The 20,000-nt window shown below is 35.6% G+C and overlaps 1 protein-coding gene across 1 annotated transcript in view; it reads right to left on the bottom strand.

Annotated features, from left to right (window-relative positions):
- Positions 1 to 16,229, bottom strand: part of LOC136026124 (E3 ubiquitin-protein ligase RNF10-like) — a 74,874-nt gene extending 58,645 nt beyond the window's left edge. The window contains exon 1 of the mRNA XM_065702414.1: positions 15,827 to 16,229. Coding sequence (XP_065558486.1) covers positions 15,827 to 15,977 — 151 coding nt within the window. The 5' untranslated portion in view covers positions 15,978 to 16,229. The remainder of the gene's footprint in view (positions 1 to 15,826) is intronic.
- Positions 16,230 to 20,000: the final 3,771 nt, after the last annotated feature.

Raw genomic sequence — 20,000 nt, 5'->3', positions numbered from 1 at the left:
CAAATAAATTAGATATAAACATACTTGGATCCAAACTGAAATTTTTTAAAAGGAAGGAGATGTTATTTGCCTTCTTTTTCTACTCTCTTTTTGCCCCTATTTTTGAGGTACATGTCCTCTCTGCAATATTTTAGTATGTTTTTGTTCATCAGTCCAAAGGGTTTAATGTTCCAACATAAGATTTTTTTTTTCTGCTCTCTTTTTGTCCCCTATTTTTGAGGTCTATGTCCCCTGCGCAATATCTTAGTATTTTTTTTTCGTCAGTCCAAAGGGTTTAATGTTCCAACACATTTCTTTTTTTTTCTGCTTTCTTTTTTTTCTGCTTTCTTTTTGTCCCCTATTTTCAAGGTCTATGTCCCCTGTGCAATATTTTAGTATGTTTTTGTTCGTCAGTCCAAAGGGTTTAATGTTCCAACAAAAGATTTTTGAGGAATGTTCCAACAAAAGATTGCAGAGATTACTGCAAGAAGCATAATCAAGGACCATGCAACCTAAGTCCAGGAAGTTTAATACAGTTTTTTAATTGCTAACTTATTAGCAAATTGCTAACTGTCAGCTCAGATATTCATTTCTAAAGATTCATTCAACAGGCTTAAATACTTGCCCTTGTTACTGTACAATATTGGTACTCCTGTAGGGAAACTATAATAAAATAAAATATTTAATTCATTTTTATCAGCAAAGGTTAAATTAATGGATTTTTGTAGATGCTTTCAGCTTTATTTGTATCATTTTTGTCAAATCTATTAGAAATTATTCCTTTTTCCTTAATTTTTATTAGTTTAAAATACTTCTCAAACAAGAAAAAAAGAATTAATGTAATGTTGGAGCAAATGCCTTGTGAAGGACGTCTGCACTATCTTCAGCTCCCTACACAGATATATAAAAGAAAACAAGGAGATGTGATTCTTGCCCATAAATATACATCTAAAAAAACACCCTTCCTGCTCTATTTGCCATTATTTTGCATCAAATGACTTGCTGGCAATCAAAGAAGCTTTCAAAGCAATATTGTTAAAACATGTTTTATATTAGGTAAATATCAAAATAAAAAACATGCATTATTTTTTTTTTCACCCTATTCTTGTTTTTGTCCCACTTTTTTTTCCTGACATTAAATGCTTTTCAAGTCAATGAAATTTTATTTCCAAAAGTAAAAGTCCTAGAAAAGCAGACTCAAACCTGTCAGTTTTTTCTATTACAAAATCTATTAAATAGAAAACAGCATTCTAGATGATATTCTTAAAGATTCCAAAAAGATTCAGAAAATATAATAGGAGGGAAGGACTGTTTTTTGCACACAGAATTTTAGTAAGAACCAAGCACCAGTACTTATATTTATGATTGTTTAATGTGTGTTTATTGTTTATAATGTATTGTGTAATGTTTTGAATTCTCCAAGTAGTTTATTAAAAAGTAGTTTATCTTTTTTTCAAAAAGAAATTTGAAGTTTCTTTAAAAAAAATGCAAACGCCTTAGATATTAGGCCTATGCCTAGTTAAAATCACTTGTTTGAATTTACTAATTGAATAGCTATGTCAGAATGGAAGCAACTTCCATTAGCCAAACTAGAGAAGGAAGCAACTTCATTAGCCAAACCATAACAAGGATTAAAACACAGAATTTTCTCTAAGGTAGTGAAGCTTCCTAGAGAAGGAAGCAACTTCATTAGCCAAACCATAACAAGGATTAAAACACAGAATTTTTTCTAAGGTAGTGACATTAAATGCTTTTCAAGTCAATGAAATTTTATTTCCAAAAGCAAAAGTCCTAGAAAAGCAGACTCAAACCTGTCAGTTTTTTCTATTACAAAATCTATTAAATAGAAAACAGCATTCTAGATGATATTCTTAAAGATTCCGAATTCCAAAAAGATTCAGAAAATATAATAGGAGGGAGGGGGTGTTTTTTGCACACAGAATTTTAGTAAGAACCAAGCACCAGTACTTATATTTATGATTGTTTAATGTGTGTTTATTGTTTATAATGTATTGTGTAATGTTTTTAAATTCTCCAAGGAGTTTATTAAAAAGTAGTTTATCTTTTTTTCAAAAAGAAATTTGAAGTTTCTTTAAAAAAATGCAAACGCCTTAGATATTAGGCCTATGCCTAGTTAAAATCACTTGTATGAATTTATTAATTGAATAGCTATGTCAGAATGGAAGCAACTTCCATTAGCCAAACTAGAGAAGGAAGCAACTTCATTAGCCAAACCATAACAAGGATTAAAACACAGAATTTTCTCTAAGGTAGTGAAGCTTCCTAGAGAAGGAAGCAACTTCATTAACCAAACCATAACAAGGATTAAAACATAGAATTTTTTCTAAGGTAGTGACATTAAATGCTTTTCAAGTCAATGAAATTTTATTTCCAAAAGTAAAAGTCCTAGAAAAGCAGACTCAAACCTGTCAGTTTTTTCTATTACAAAATCTATTAAATAGAAAACAGCATTCTAGATGATATTCTTTTCTATCTTGGAAAGTGGCCTAGTTGAGTTAAGTGAATAAAACTTTTACAATCCATTATATAACATATACAGCAACAATCTTTAAATAATAATCTATTAAATGTAGAGTAGAAACCTACGTATTGTTCTTTTCCATCTTGAAAGTGGCCTAGTCAAGTTAGATGAACAAAACTTTCAAAAATGGACCCAGAGCCAAAATCATGATATAAACTCCTACTACTTTTAACCTCCTTTCCTACTGGCCATTGATGAGCTAAAGCTAACTTAGTGCTAAGAAGCTTTTTTTATTCTTGTACCCTTACTAAATATTGATTTATAAGATTTAAGATTTGAAAACAATGCACATTGATGAACAATAATATTGCTTGAAAATCAAAGTCTTTCTAAATGTGATCATTAGAACTGTTGCACTTGCATTCCATCCCACCCACCCACTCCCCTCCCCCGCTAATGTCTTCATACAGCCTTACACCATATACAAGAGTATGTAAATTCATTTTGTAACATAGATATCAGATAGCAAAAAGAGAAATTAGACATGCAATGGTCTTTTAGACCACAATAATCCCTACTATTCCAAGGGTATCCACCCCCCTTCTCAAGAGTGCCAAATCACATTGATGTGGAGAGGAGCAATAATTTTTCTCTGAATTTTTTAGAAAGAAAACCAAAAAAGGTATTTCTCCAACTCTAATGGAGAGGGAGGGGCAATATACGTAATTTGTAATGAAAATGCAAGAAAATAACTATTTTTCCAATAAGGGAGAAAATTGCCCCCTCGTCTTTCTCATATCTTAATACAGTCATAGGTTGTTTCCTGAATGTATGAATGTTTGCTGATCCTTCATTACCTTTTGTGATTATTTTCCAAAAACAGTTGGCTCCTAATACCAACAATTACCCAGTCATAGGTTGATACATAACTGTATCAGCAGTAGTTATTACATTTGGAAAAAGTGATGAATGGACAATCAATTATATTTTCTTATCTTGGCTATGTGATTTCTGTGTCACAAAATGGTATTTTCATTTTATGTCATAGCAGGTAATTCCTTGCAATATTTCCAAAAGGTTAATAAAACCTTACCGGGAAAGCAATTTTTTACCTAATATCAATTCCTCAAATTTTGACTCACCTGTGATAATAGCTTTCTGTTTGCTAAGCTGCAGTTAGATTGTAAAAGCCAAAGTTCTAATAGCTAAATTGTGGTTTCCTTTCAAAGGAGTTAAGATATAGATTTTCTAGTTGCACTGACTAATTTGGTCAAGCATATTTGACTTAATTATAGTAATATAATAGGCCTATCAGTTACCAGTATAAGCAATAAAAATAGGGTTTTGATTTTCAGGGTGAGATACCTAGTACTTGGAGAACTAATTATCCTCAAACTGTTAATTTATTGTAACATTATACAACCATAAGATAGGCTTGTTTCACAATGGTATTTGTCTGGATTTTCTTAAAAATCCCATGATTAGCTTGAATATTTAGCCATATATTTAGACCTAATGCTAATTGTTTCAAATGCACTGATAGTCAATAGCCTGGGTCTTGAAGTTAGAAAAAAAGTATTTAAATCACAGAGAGATTTAATCACAAATAGTTTTAAGCTGAGATGGGTAATGGGAGGCAAAACAAGTGAAGTTAAATAGGTTAGGATGTAAGGATAACTTTTGTCTAAATTTTAAATATTAAAAAAAAGGTTTCTAAGATTACAGTCATGTAATCTAGACTAGACAAAGACCTAATCATCAGCCAATCCCAACTATTTAGAACTGCTATCTATTTCATATCCAAAATAGGAAACCTGCTTTTCATGTTAATGAAATATATATATATTTTAATAAATGCATATCTCATATCTCTCAATCAAAGTACTTGTCCAAAATTAGGAAGTGTCCAAATACTGGAGGCACTATCCTCCCCCAAATTCAATATTGCTTATTGCAATTGATTTCAACCGTAATTGATAGCAAATAAAATAATCATTTTTGATTGGCCATTGGTGACAAAAATTCCATTGTTATTAGCTATATAGAACATGGGGGTACTATTGTAACAAAGTTTAGGGCTATACCACTTCAAAATAAACACTCTATAGATCTTAGAACTTAAATTATACTTACATCTATTTTTAATTGCATTTGAGTGCATATCCTATTTGTTTTAATGTACCCTCAGCCCTCTGCCTAACTTAACCCTCCTACAATCCTTGATGATTAGGTATTTTTAATACTCAACCATTCTGTACATGCATATGACACGAAAATCAATAAGCAAGTTGTGCAATGAACTTTTTCGTGGCAACATTTACAGGTTCCTGTAACCTTAATTGTAAGAAGATGCAATTTAAGGTAATAAATGTGCACAGTAGGCTCTCAACCTTGGATATAGTGTAGGTAGTATTATATGGTTAGGATTGGATGATTGTTGAGAATTGGCTAGTTAGTATTGGTTGACTACAATCTATAAAAAAAATTCAACAAATAAACTTAAAAAAAGTTATAATAGTTAATAATAATTTATTTGTTACCCACTCGTTTTGACAATTTAAGCGGAGTAAAAACGTTAAGGAAAGAAAAACAAAATAACACAAACAATACAGTCTAATCGAAGGGTGGTAAGGACCCAAGCGTTGACAGGCCTCAGCACCTAATCTAGCATAGATCATGCATAGATCAAAGATAATGCAAGCAATCTAGCATTATCCTTATATCATATCTTATAATAACAATTATTCTGCTTAAAAACACTTGCCTGAGATTGAATATATCCATGATAGAGCCTGTCTATGATTTAGATACTTTGTTCAAATTTTAAGATTATTTCTCCAAAATTAGGCAACATTTTTTCAAGTTTAGACTTAATCTATGTACAAGCTTAGGATTCACTATTGACTACTAGAAGACTTTATAATAATGGTAATGTATACAATATGCAGTAGTCAAATTCTATGATAAAGATTTTCCACATGATAGTACACAGTAGATATGTGCCTATCTTTGTGAAGAAACATTAATTTCCATCTGTAGGCTATAGTGTATTCAAAGCTGGGGTGAGAATCCCTCACCAATACATGAAAGTTGTCTGCTACCTTTATTGCAGCATACTTTTTTCTATGTGTAATTATTTTGCGTTAATTGGACTTAAGATGAACACCACAGCTAATCACCACTTTAACCAGTTAAATTGTTGTGAAATATCTATCATACCACCTAGAAAGTGGATTGTTTCACCATTGGATTTATTGAAGTCTTCTGAGTAAACATTTCATAGTCTTGAATAGGATATCTTAATATTATATAACTCAAAATATCAAACATACTAACAGACAACACTGGAGCCTTATCTTGGAAAATTCTATCTAATGTAAGATATAGGATTTTAAGTTATTGGTTATACTGTCAATAGGCCTGTTAAAAAAATATAAAATTTTTAAGATTGTTAACAGCTGGTTCCAAATAGCTTAGTCTAGTCCTAATTCAACATTCTTACTTTTCTGTTCTAGATGACCAGGGTTTCTATGTCTAAAGAATAAAAATTGAGACTTTCTACATGGTGTCAGAAATCGTCTAAAACAACATGGAAGCCAACATCCAATACCCTGAAATTATGATAACCTCAAAGAGTCATGGACAAGATTCAAGAATCATGCAAAGCTGATGTTCCAAGGACCCCTTAGTAGAAAGAAAGAAAAGTACAAAGTGCCTTTCTGCTGATCTGGCTTGGAGATTAAGGGCAAGAAATTTTTAGTACCTTTACAATCACAGCTGAAGAGCAAGACAAAATTGAATACTACATTGACAAGTTCAGTGAATATTTGCTCCCTCAGTGCAATACAGTCTTTGCAAGATATTTCTTTCATAAATGTGATCAACAAGATGGTGAGCCAATGGACCAATACATAACTGATCTAAACTTTGCTTGTGAATGTACATATTCCATAATACCCATGAAAGATTAAATGGTAAGAGACCAACTTGTATGTGGCATCTCTTCAGCAAAAGTCAGAGAGAAACTTCTACAACCTGGTTCCAATCTAACTCTGTCACATTCAATTACTATTGTACAAACACATATAGAAACCCAGATGCAGCTCAGGTCAATGCCACAACCTGATACATGTGGCAGCCAAGCTTATAAAGAAACATGCATAAAGCATCTAGTGGGTTTTGCCACAAGGGCAAAGAAATCAAATCATGCCCCAACCAGTAAGACAATGTTATTTCTGTGGAGGAGAGTATTCACCTTCCCCCAAACGTCCTGCAAAGGAAAAAATAGGCAGTAACTGTGATAAACCAAACCACTTCTCAAAGATATGCAAAAGCAGCAAAAAGGTGATGAATGTGACAAATCAACAACTACAAGCATAAGAGCATCAACTTGACTGCAATCATGAGCTCTTCATTGAGACTGTAAACATGAACAAAGGTGAGGATCAGTCGTACATGAAGCTCACAACCAATGAACACATCAGTCTTGATTTGGTCTTGAAAGTGATAAAACCTTTTATGGATTTTCTCAACTTGAAACTCTGTAGGATCTTAAATTAACTCAGTGACCAGTGTTAATCGTGTGACCATTCTTTCAAACATTTTTATATAGATTACAAATGTTGTAATCTACTGATCTAGTTTCTGGACATTAATTAACATTTTAAAAATAGATTTGTGCTGGTTTCAATCTAAGTACACCAAGTCGTTTTTTATATAACCTTAATTGACAAGCAGAAGAGAGGAAGTTCCCTGTTACAAGTGCCATTGTACCTGCTGGGAGAGTCTCCCTTAAACTGCAGGGACCAGGTGGAATGGGGCTGACGCTTCCCTTTTCTATAGGAGTTTTTTCCCCAGATGAACTAGTACAGAATGCTGTGCTGAATTTTGCCATAAGGGTGAAATCAAAAGGAAATGCTAACATAAAATATCATTAAAACTGGTTGCAATTTTTTTTGCAGAAGATATGGTAAACCAGATGAAACCAAAGATTATTTGGTCTATGGCAAGGTATATTTGCACTCGGCAAACTGAGAGGCAGAAAGTTGCTGACACTTTAGTAGACATTTTGAAAATTCTTGACTATTGTGATAAGAATTCAGTGACCCTACCAAACTCAGTAGAAATAAGTAAGCTAAGAAAGTTGAAACAGGACTAGAAATTGTATATCAATCAAAATCATCTGCTGAGAAAATTGTTGAGAAAATGAAAGCTAGTAAGCCTGAGGTTGCTGCTATACTCAAAAAGAAACTGTTTATTGCCAACCTAAAGCAGGTTCCACCCAACATGACTCATACTGATGTAGAATCCCTTCTTCCAAGTGCATCAAAGGCAATAGAAATCAATAGCTTTGAGCATTCCATGTATCAGTTTGGGTTTGCTGTGAGAAGCTGCCTGCAGAAGAGGTTAAATTTTCCCCAAAAAGGTGTTCATGCTATCATGAAGTTGGTCACATAGTGGCCAACTGTTTACTGACGCCTGTTTGTGGTAGTTGTAGTGCTTCTGATCACATCTTTACAAAGAATAATGGGTGCACAAAGATAAGTTCTATATTCTGTGCAATTAGAAAGGCTATACATGCTACAGTGCAAAGTGTCCAGCTAAAAGGGTGATAAACAATGCTATACCTCAATCAAATGAGTCTAAAACCCACCCACTCAAGGTGCAATGAAGAAATAAACCAAGGATCCTTGATCTCTTATGCAATTGTCTCATGAAATTTAAATGGAAATTTGCTCAACTGGCCAGTGTTTTTAAAGGATTTTTAACTTATATGTGATATAATATGTATTCATGAGCACTTTGTAACTACTTTGAGCCTGAGTCTTTTGGGACTATCAACCAATCATAAAGTGTTCTTGGTTACTGCACACTGCTCTCAGTCTTATGGCCAGCCTCGTAGTGGTCTTGCAACATTTGTGAAGTCATGTATGAAGTCATATTTTTTATTCAGCAAGTGTCTTTTTGACAATTAGAATCCAGAATTTTGTTGTGTTAAGCATTTATCTGCCCATGAACCACCATGATGACTTATCTGAAAGACTTTTTTGCCATTAGTGCTGCTTTTTGACAATTTTGCTCATTTACAATTATATTCCAGAATTTTTTTGTGCTAAGCATTTATTTGCCCATGAACTACCATGATGACTGATCTGAAAGTTCTTTGCCATTACTGCTGTTCATTTAGTTAAATACTTGCTAAAAATAAAGGAGCATGGTTTATGCTGTATTATGACTGGTGACTTCAATTGTGACCTAACCAACCCACTTAGTTCTTCTGGTGATTAAATTGGCCTAGTATTATGTTTGGTCTGTTCAATGAATGAGAGTTTTACTTGTGTCCATAATTCAGGTTGTACATTTAACTTAGACCATGTTTGTCATACATCATCCATAACTGTTGTGGAAGTTGTTGTTAGTGCTTCCCATTTTACGTCAGATCACTTTCCTTTGTCTTTTAGTACTCTGATTGGTGATTGTGGCCCTTCTTCAAACCAGCTTCCGAAAAAGCAATCTGTATTTTATGCTAATGATTGGGACAGGGCATCTCTAGATCTTATCCAGAATGTGTGCAATGATGTCCTTGTGAAAAATTGTATACCGTTTGATCTATTACAGAGTTCAAGAAAGAATATGTGTGACTCTTGAGTTAGGCTGAACATTTATTGTAGTGAACTTACTCATGCCCTAGCTCTTGCAGAAAAATCAGCAGTACCTATTAGGCAAATAAAAGTTGGAACTGAAGACCCTGGCTGGTCAACTAATCATAATTTGCAAAATGTTTGCTTTTCTGCTAAGTTTTGGCTTTCAGTTTGGATTGAAGCAGATAAACTGTACAATGGATGGCAGTGAAAATTGTATATTTATACTAAACTCAAGTTTGCAAAGCAGCTTTCTCTGCATCAAAGTTCAATTATTTTGCCTTATTTGAAAGAAGTTTGGCATCAACCAAATAAGTTGTGGTCTAGTCTTCTAAAAAAATATGCCAAGTCAAATACCATCTTGTATACCACTTTACTCATGGGTTGAGCATTATAAATAAAATCTTCTGCTCAAGATCCAATTCTGCAAAATAGTTACAAAGTGAAACTCCAAAAAATTTTTGAGCCTACTTCTAATCTGGGACTGATTATTACAAAGAGCCTTGTTATTTCTGCAATTGGTAAACTGAAAAAAAATCGTTTGTTGTTGTGCAAACTGTTTATGGAACACTTAGTACTCCTTTACCAAATGACATTTGATCTTGGATTTGTCCCTGATTCTTTTTCAATTGGATGTTTGACACCTATCCCTAAGAAGAATAAACCTCCTTCTGAATGTCTGTTTTCCCCCAATAACAGTTGCGACAATATTTTGTATAATTTTTGAGAAATTGATAATTGATGAGTTAAGAACTAAATGTACAGTTAAAGACCAACAGTTTGGTTTTCAGTCTTGCCTTGGCTGTGGTCATGCTCTTTCTGCTTTAGTTGATGCAAAAAAACATGGTGAATGTATTGCTTTAGGTGCCCATGATGTGAGACATGCATTTGATTCACTTCTCCACAAGGAGATTATATTTGATTTCGGTTTGGCCAGTGTTGACCCTAAGCCCCACTGGCTGACATGTATGAAAATCTGAAAGTGGAAGATAGGCTCCCTCTACTAGCTAATGAGTGTACTAGTCTCTTATATGATTGTGCTGTTTCTCCAGGTGGAAATACTCTCTTCTCCCAGTAAACAATGAGAAGAATAGGGTAAGACAAGGTGCTATTTTGTCACCAACAGTATTTAATAACAGTATTGTAAGGCCACAATCAAAGTCACTTATGACTTATATTCTGCATGGTATTGCTCTGTCTTTGACTGGTTATGCAGATGATGGTCTCTACAGATTCTAGAAGCTAATTTTATCAAGTTGCAACAAGAGTATGCCCATACTGGATTCCAGTTCAATGCTGAAAAGTCTGAAGTGTTGCTTTTCAACTCAAAATCAGATGCTGGTCAGAGGGTCAAACTTGGTGATTGTGTTGTTGAGCTTGTGGATGATATTGTATATGTGGCCTCCCAATTGGACGATCAATACTAGAGGAACAGTGGTTACTGCTTTCTCATTCTAAGAACCATTCTTCTTCTATGTAAAGCTACACAGAGGCTAATTAGTGGGAGTTTGATTGTCATCTTTTGGCCCAGGTGCAAAATGCTATGATTTTGCCTCATTATCTGTATCTTAGCCCATTTTGGCACATTTTTACAGCTACAGATAAACTGAAATTACACTCACTGTACTACAGGTATGCACAGTTTTTTGCTGTGTTTACCACCATGGACAAGCAATAGATATGTTACATGCCAGCACAGTGTTACCAACCCTGAAGAAGCCATTCTGTTGCAAATTGACCCATATAATTCGTTGGTCAAGACCCACTCATGGGCAAATATTTTACAGCATTAGTCAGCATCTCTTTCTGATTGTTTTGTTTGTGTCAAATGAATTAGTGTCTTGTGCTTTTTTTGTGCTGCATCTGTTTTATGCTGTCCAATACCTTGGAATATGTTTTGGAATTTCTCCAAAACATAAGGATTTAAACATAATGGAATTTCTTCCATTCATTCATTTCAACATTGACACTGGTGCCCAGGCAAACATCATCTATGCCAGATGATGGCTATTTTTAATAGCCAGCCAGAGTTTCTTAAAACCAGCCAAAAACTGAAATGAATTAAGCCAATGCTGATAGTTGAAAACCCAAAAAGCTCAAAATAAACCCCATTCATAGAGAAATTCCAAAACATATTCCAAGGTATTGGACAGCATGAAGGCGAGTTTCACATAATAAAAGTAAAAAAAGAGTAAAGGAGGTGGCACTAGACCCTTAATGTCGTCAGTGCTTAATACTGGCAGTGCTGATCTCCATCTCAAGACCCTTCAGCCAGGAAGTGCAATGGAGGATAGCGGCCAGCCTGTGTACCTTCCCTAGATTCCTCCAGGTCCCCATTTATAGCTTGGTCAACTGAATCCCATCCCAAACCAAATGATTGGGTACACTAGAAATTGAATCCTTGCCCTCCTGGACAAAGGATCCTAAATCCAGTATACCAATCCACTAGGCTAGGACTGTCACTTAACACTAAAAAAAGAAACAGAACCTACAGCTGTTCCAGCCAGACATATCATAATATCCATCCAAGACAGATTCAAGAAGGAACTAGATAGGATGGAAGCACTTAAGGTCATCAAAGAGGTTGCTTAGACCACAGATTGGGTAAATGCTGCAGCTGTGGTCAAAGAGCCTGACAAAAGCCTTAAGGTCTGCATCAACCCATAGGACCTGAACAAGACCATCAGAAGACCCTATGACCCAATGCCCACCCTTGACAAAGCAATACTGAAACACTCCAGCACTAAATTTTTCACAAAGCCAGATGCCCATCATGGATACTGGTCTCTTGTCCTAGATGACAAATCGTCTTAGCTAACAACATTCAACAATCCATACAGCCTGCATGAAAAGACGCATTAAAGGTTTTTCTGTCATAGTCAATGACATCATTAAATGGGAAAACCAGAGAGAAGCACAACACCAATTTTTGCAGCACACTAATCAAAGCTCATGAAAAGGCTGTGAAATTCAACCTGAGAAAATGCATGTTTGGCTGCAACAGCATACAGCACTTTGGACATGTAATATCAGAAGGTGGTATCCACACAGACCCACCCATGAAAGGTCCAAGCACTGAAAGAAATGAGAGCCCCATCTACCAAGGATGAACTACAGACTATACTGAGAATGATGACCTACCTAGCAAGGTACATCCCAAATCTACTATCACTAAATCAGCCACTACATAACCAGGCAAAACAATGACAGCTCAAGTGGGAGCCACAACACAATACATTGTTCAACAACATCAAAGAATCCATTTGAAGCTTATTGGCATTCTTTGATCCAAAAGAGGGAACATCAAGCAACAAGTTGATGCTTTGAAGTTTTGCCCAGGAGCCACCCTTATTCAAAACAGGAAGCCAATCTCCTTTGCACCATGCTCTTGGAATGCCACTGAGCAAGACTACTTGCAGATAGAAAAGGAACTATATGCTATCCTCTTTGGGTGCATACACTACCACCAGTGCCTGTACAGCTAGAACTTCATAATCATATCTGATAACAAACCTCTCCAAGTGATTTTGAATTGCCCAATGTCAAAGTTGTCACCAGGACTCTAGTAGATGCTACTGAGAATCTAACCATTCAACTTCACCATAACAATCTGCCCAGGCAAGCAAATTCTAGCTGCTGATGTCCTGTTGCACAAGTATCTCACTGGAAAGGATAGAAAGGTGCAAAAACAGATAAAATCATACATGCATTATGTTATGTTGGTCCTACCAATCAGCAATGACAGAATTAAAGGGCTCAAACAAGAGACAGCAGCCAATACTCAACTAGTTGAGCTTGCTAAAACAATCAGAACAGATGGCCAATATCCAGAAAAAATCTCCCAACACCCCTCATCCATTCTGGAATGTCCAGCATGATGTAATGGTCACAGACCAAACCATATTATAAGGAGATTGCCTAGCCATACCCAAACACTCCTGCAAGTACATCCTCAACTGCATACATATATTACATTGGGTATTAAAAGAAACTAAACAGTAAGCTTGCTCTGTCATTTTTTGACCAGGGATGACAAAAGATATCAAAGAACATATCAAACATTGCTATGCATGCACCAGACTCAAGAATCTTGACCAGAAAGAGCCCTCAATGCCACATGACATCCCTCACTTACCATGGGAGAAAATTGGTTTTGACTTTTTCTGCAAAAACAGGGGAATACCTTCCTCAGTACCATTGACTATTACAGTTGATTTTTGAAATTGATAGTGTGGAGCAGTAGATATGCACATCTAATCATACCCTGTCTGAAAAAGCATATTGCACATTATGGAATTCCCCATGTGCTCATCATCAATCAACACACATTCCATAATTTGCAATGTGCTTTTTCAGACAGGGTATGATTTGGTGTGCATATCCACTGCTCCCCACAATCGACTTCAAAAAATCAACTGTAATAGTCAATGGTACAGGAAATATTCCCTATTTTTGTAGAAGAGGTTACAACAAATTTTCTCCCAAGGTAAGTAAGGGATGTCATGTGGTATCAAGGGCCCTTTCTGGCTAGACAACAGCCAACAATTCACATTATCTGTCTTCCAAAAATTTGTATTGGATTAGGAACTATCTGAGACCACATCATCACCTTGTTTTCCCCAATAAAACAGATTGACAGAAAAGTATACAGATGGCCAAAATATCCTGAGGAAAACCATTATCACTGGAAAAAAGTTTAAGTTGTTGCTGCTACAGTACAGAAACGCCCCAGTTGATGTTCTGGCCTCCCTATCCCAACTGCTAATGAGCAGAAACCTCAGATCAATAGTCCCATGCACCAATGGCCATTCACCACAAGCAGTTTCAACAGAATCAAATGTAGCAACAGTCACACCAGAGCAAGTACTATGATTGACAGTCAAAGCAACTGAACCCCCTACAAATTGAAAAACCACTACAGGCCCAAATCTACAGCAAACTCAGGCAGGCAAGCATTGTCAAAAGAGCAGATGTGAATCCAAGATCCTACATAGTCAAGACAAATGACAGAGCAACCTAGAGAAGGAACAGAAACCATATAAAGATATTTGGTACTTGTCTATAATTCACAAATGACCTTCACAATTTTGCTAATGAAGTATTCTATTTTAATTGTATTTTATTATCACCAAAATTTACTTCCCTAGGGTGTTTTATATAATACACATGTAACAGATATTCTGTCAGCAACCTCAGACACCATAACAACTGAATATATCCCCTAAGCAGAAACACTAACCTCACCACTGAGTCTATTAGAAACAAACACTTACCCTAGGAAACCAGATGAAAACTGTCTGTAACCCTTTACTTGTGTTCATGGTCTAACATTTCACATGCCCATACCTGTACCAAGCACTAGTTGCATTAACTATACAGAACTCAATGATACCCCCTATGTAACCTGTACCAGTTGCTCTGTGAAGCCAGTCTAGAGGCTTAACCTGTGAAAATAAAATCAATGAACTAGAGGAATAAGCCTAGCCCTCCTTTTAAAGCAAAGTGAAAATTGACTTTGTCCTTTCCCCAAAATAAAATGGACACAAGAGCCCTTGAAAGTGTCCAAAGGAGAGCAACCAAACTGGTCCGTGGCTTAAATAATGTCCCTTACCAGGATTGCCTAGGATCTCTGAGACTTCCAACCCTCACCTATCGAAGATATAGAAGAGATGTGATCATGGCACGCAAAATTTTCAAATCCAGTCACCTGAACCAGATCTTCACCCCCTCTTTGGCTAACAATTCAAGAGGTCACAGTCTTAAGCTTCACCTGCCTGGATGTTGGAGAAGGGAACGATGTGGTTTCTTTTCCATTTGGGTGGTCCCCCTCTGGAATAGCCTATCCAAGTCTACCATCCAAGCTGAGACTCCCCACTCCTTCAAGGCTGGAGTCAACAGGGACTGGGAGAGGGCCGAGTGGAGGCTGGACTGGGAAGCTAAGCCAACATAATTACATCACTCACCACCAGCGAGAACTACAGGAGGATCTACCACCTTATCTCGCTGGCAAATGCGATTTAAGGTAATTTTAAGGTAATAAAGAGAACCAAGCCTAGCACCTCATCATAAAGAAATATAATAGGCTAATATATTATGATAGTGTGTCCAGTAGGCTATAAAAAAAAGTTGAACAAGAGGAACAATCCTAGCACTCCTTCACAAAGAGATACAATAGGCTAATGTATTATGGCAGTGTGTTTTAGTAGTTTTGAAGAGAATTGTTTTTCATTATTTTTCTACCAGATTGCTAGCTTGGAAAAGAGGAAAGATGTAATATTCTTACTTATCTGTTTTAGAGAACCTGGATTTCTATGTATAAAGAAAAAACACTGAGACTTTCTACACTAACAATCAGCCAGTCCTTATTATCTAAATCTAGGAACGTGTTATCCATGTTTAGAAAAGATATATTGTTATTAAGATATCTTTCTAAGATTTGGCACTGTCTAATTGGCCTTACCCTAATTGGGATTAAAGTCATTTAACTGTTGAAGTGGTGGTTAGCTGTTGAACCATTGGCTATATTACCTTAAAATCTTAATCATTAGGCCTTGGCTATTATGCCTACTAATTCTGGTTGTCTGCCAGAAGCTAGCCTAATAGCCTGGGTCTAAAATATCTTCATTTAGCCTAACAAGTTTTATACAACAACAAAGACAAGCCTGTATCTTCTTCCTTATTGTGGCATTAAACAGAAAAGATTTGCAGCTTAAAATGAACTTACTTCCTTTCCCAGCAACTGATTGCTGTTGAGCAACAAAACCTGTGGAATTCTGAAGGGGGAAGCAACTACTCCTTACAAGGCTGGTATCAGTTTGACTGGATGACTGACGAGACTGGATCGACTGATGAGGCTCCATTGATTCTGGCTGCATAAATCCTTAAACTCAGGTAACAATAATTGTCTTTTTCAACTGGAAAAATGTGGAAACATCCACCAAAAGATGGGACTGACACAGACTGGAAACTCATCTTATAAAGCCATTGTTAATAAACCAAGTGAACAAAAAAGTATTCACTATCTTGTGCAATGAATGAATGGCTTGATATAACTTTTAGTAGCTTTAAAACACAAACTTTAGGATTTCCCAAATGGGAGATCCTTATTTTTTTTTATTCTGATGAATAGTAGGTTATAAGAGTTAAAAGAGTAGTTAGGATTTTCTGAAAAATAGATGGCAGTAAACAAATACGCTGGTTAAACGCTAATGGACGTTATTTAAATGGTAATGTAACAATAGCAAGTAACGTAGTTTTGTCAAGATCCTGGGGGAGAGGCAAAGCGAAGCTGGAGCCAATTTTCCCATAGCATTGGAAAATGAAAAATGAGCCGTGTATAACCATAAAGGCAAATGTATACTAAAGATAACTGATGTGTTTTTGAGGATGCTTGAACTATGTAGGCCTACCTTAGTGTAGACAAAATTTTCAAAGAAGCTAAATTTTAGCTGGGGAGGAGGAAGGGGAGGTTAGCCCTTCTACTCCATAGAAAATTACACCCCTGCCATTCTCAACAAAGAGAGTTGAAATTTATGTTTGATTGAGGTTATTTTAATTTATGTTTGTTTTGAATTTCATTAATTTGTTGAAAGTGATTTGTGGTAGTTTTACGCTTGGAAGACTATTTGACTTTGTTTTTGCTCATCCTTGGCTTAATTTGCTTTTCTTTAAAAAACTTGTGTTGTGGAAAAAATATTTTGAATTAATTTCTGTTCGTTTTTCATGAAAAGAAAATATTGTACATCTTTTCAGTTTTCTTCTATGGGAATCCGTAATATGGGTTGCTATTTGTGTATTTGAGAAACTTTTTCAACAATTTTTAATCTTGACACAAACAATATTTTTTAATTTTATTTTATAACTTCTGAAGTTGATCTGAAAAATAAAACTTAGCATCATTCCCAAAAGTTTCTATCTATGCTCTTTTACAACCTGGATGCACTTCTAGCAACATTTAATTTTAAACAAAATTGGGCCGACTGCATAATTTTGGATGGTTTACATAGCTAATATCCCTAAAGACATGAATGCTGGACCGTTCTGCTGTGCTGAACAATATGTCAGTCTCAAAATTTTTACTGGATGTGTTTGGAAAGTAAATAGGCTTGAGAGAAGGTTAGCTTGCCTTCCAATTTCGAGTTACTCTTAAAAAGAGCACCAAACATTCGCGCTGTAATTAGAGCGCAAGAAGGAGGACTTTCCCCTTCATTAATCTATTAAAGATACTTTAAACAAGTGAAAAGAAAGTGAAAACATTATAAAAGTATTTTGTTTTCAGTAAAGTGCAAACTATGTTCTGGTCTTGAGAAGGCATAGTGGTTGACAGCCCTACTCATGCAAACTTTTGCTCATTTTGAGTTTGACTTGGTCAAATATTGTATGATTAAGTAAAAAATACGTTTAAAATGCTTTAGCTTTTTAACTTTAATAGATTAAAGATTGTTAAATCTATAAGGAATATATATCAACATATGTATACTAAACTGACAATACACAGCCATTTTTTTTCAATAGAGTGCATAATACGTTCAGGTCTTGAGAAGGTATGGGGGCTGTCAAACACAAAATTTCCAGACTTTTCAACTACACTGAACAAAATGGCTATCTCGAAGTTTCGATTAGATGTGTTTTGGTAATTGATGCGCGTGGGGGAAATTGTTACCCTCTAATCACTTTTGACTATTAAAAAGGCTTATTTCTAATCAAATGAGCCTTTTTCGAAGTTTGTATGACAACAAATGGCCATGTCAAATTTTCTATCAGATGCATTACTGGAAAAAATAACGTTTGGGGGAAGGGAGTTGTCCCCCCCCCGATCCCTCTGAATCTCAAAAAGGGCAATATCACTTCTGATTACGAATACAACGAGCCCCCTCCGAAGTTTATACGATCAACCTTTCGATATATACCTTATATGCCCCCAGGGCATAACATACCTTGCCCTGAGAGCTGTGGGGGGTTGTCTTCCTCAAAGATATAATTTTTGGTTCTTTTAAATACTTTGAAAAATTGACGATCTCAAAGTTTTCATTGGATGTGTTCGGGGAAATGGTGAGTGAGGTAGGGGGCTAGTTAGCCTCCAAACACTTTCGACTCTTAAAAGAGGCATTAGCCCTTTCCATTTCCAATCGAATGAGCTGTTTTCAAAGTTTGTTTGACAATTGCTGGCCATCTCAAAATTCCTATCAGATACATTTCGGAAAAAGACGAGGTGTTGGGGAGATATGTCCAATTTACGATCGTTTTGAATCTTAAAAAGGGTACCAGAAGTTCTTATTACCAATCCAATGAGGTTTATAAGATCATCCTTTCTGTATATACCTTATATGCCCCTAGTGCACAAATTACAAACCTTGCCCTGAGGATTCTGGGGGAAGGGGCGTCATCCTCAAAACCTAATTCCGGACCTTTCAATTACTTTGAATAGAAAAGGCTACCTAAACATTTAGATTGGATGGTTTTGGTGAAATGGTGGGCGTGGGAAAGGGTTAGTTGCCCTACAATCACTTTTGACTATTTAAAAAGGGTACAAAACATTTCAGGCTATCTAAAAATTTTGATTAATTGTGTTTGGGGGAAAGGTGGCGTGATAGGGGGGCTATTTGCTCTCCGATCACTTTTAACTATTGAAAAGGGCACTAGCCTTTTCAATTTCCAATCGAATGAGCCTTTTTTGAAGTTTCTGCGACAACAAATAGCCATCTCAAAGTTTCTATTAGATGCATTTTGGGAAAATACGATTTATGGGGGGGGGGATTCATCCTCCAATCACTGTTAATCTCAAAAAGAGTGCAAAAATTTCTGATTAGCTATCCAATGAGCCCCCTCTAAATTCTATACGTTCATCCTTTTTGTATGAACCTTATATGCCCCCAAGGCATAACTTACAACCCTTGCCCTGAGGGTTGTAGGAGATTTGTCATACTTAAATAAATAAAACTTTGATAGAATGAGTTTGGGGAAGTGGTGGTGTGGTAGGGGGATTAGTTGCCCTACAATTTTTTACGACTATTTTCATATTTTCGACTGTTTTAATCAGAGCTCATTCAATTTCCAGTTGAATGAGCCCTTTAAAAAGTCTCTACGACAACTTCTTTGATACGAAGTGCCCTGGTCATGGTTTGATTCCTGGAGAGATCAATCTCTTGTACATATAATTACTACAATTACTCTTATAACTTCCATTTTAAAGATTTTCCACCCAATCCAATAGGGAAAAGCTGTTTAACCTTTCTCTCCTTCCCAAAATTACACTTTTCTTCTATTTAAGCTTTTTTTAAAAGTCTATGTTAGCCCGATATATACCGGCATAATGCTTTGTTTCCTGAAAAGATCAATCTCGTTCATCTGTAATTACGACTCATTCTTATTGTTTCCATTTAAAAAATATTCCACCCTTATGCACATCAAAACCATTATTTATTTTAATATACCAAGGAGTGTTGATAAATCATATAAAAAAAGACTGACGTTTGTACTTTGACATATATCAGCCTGTTAATTCATTCCCAACAAAGAAAATATTCATCCCCTGCCCAGTTGAATCCATGTAAATTTGGAGGAATTGAAACATACAGCTGGAGTAACTTGCAACTGGCACAGTTATTTTCTTAAACTACATTCTTTACAGAAATAGCTAATGAAGAATGATGAGGAATAAATGTCCTAAATTACAAATTTTAAGTGTCTTCATGCAAATCTTTTCAAGTCGAATAAGATTTTTCTATCGATTTTTTCTATCATCCCGTGAATAAAATAAAATTTGATTCTCTTTTTCGTAAACGCTTTTTCTATTTTTAACACGAAATGACTTGTAATTTGGATTAATAGAATAAATTTCTTTTAATAAAACAAGCTTCCGGTACCCCTTCAGCCGCCCAGCATTACAAAGCTTTTCC

This window comes from Artemia franciscana, chromosome 4 (genome assembly GCF_032884065.1).
Source record: "Artemia franciscana chromosome 4, ASM3288406v1, whole genome shotgun sequence".
In the NCBI taxonomy this organism is placed as follows: Eukaryota; Metazoa; Arthropoda; class Branchiopoda; order Anostraca; family Artemiidae; genus Artemia; species Artemia franciscana.
The sequence above is the reverse complement of the archived record's forward strand: the minus strand, read 5'-3'. Positions and strand labels throughout refer to the sequence as shown.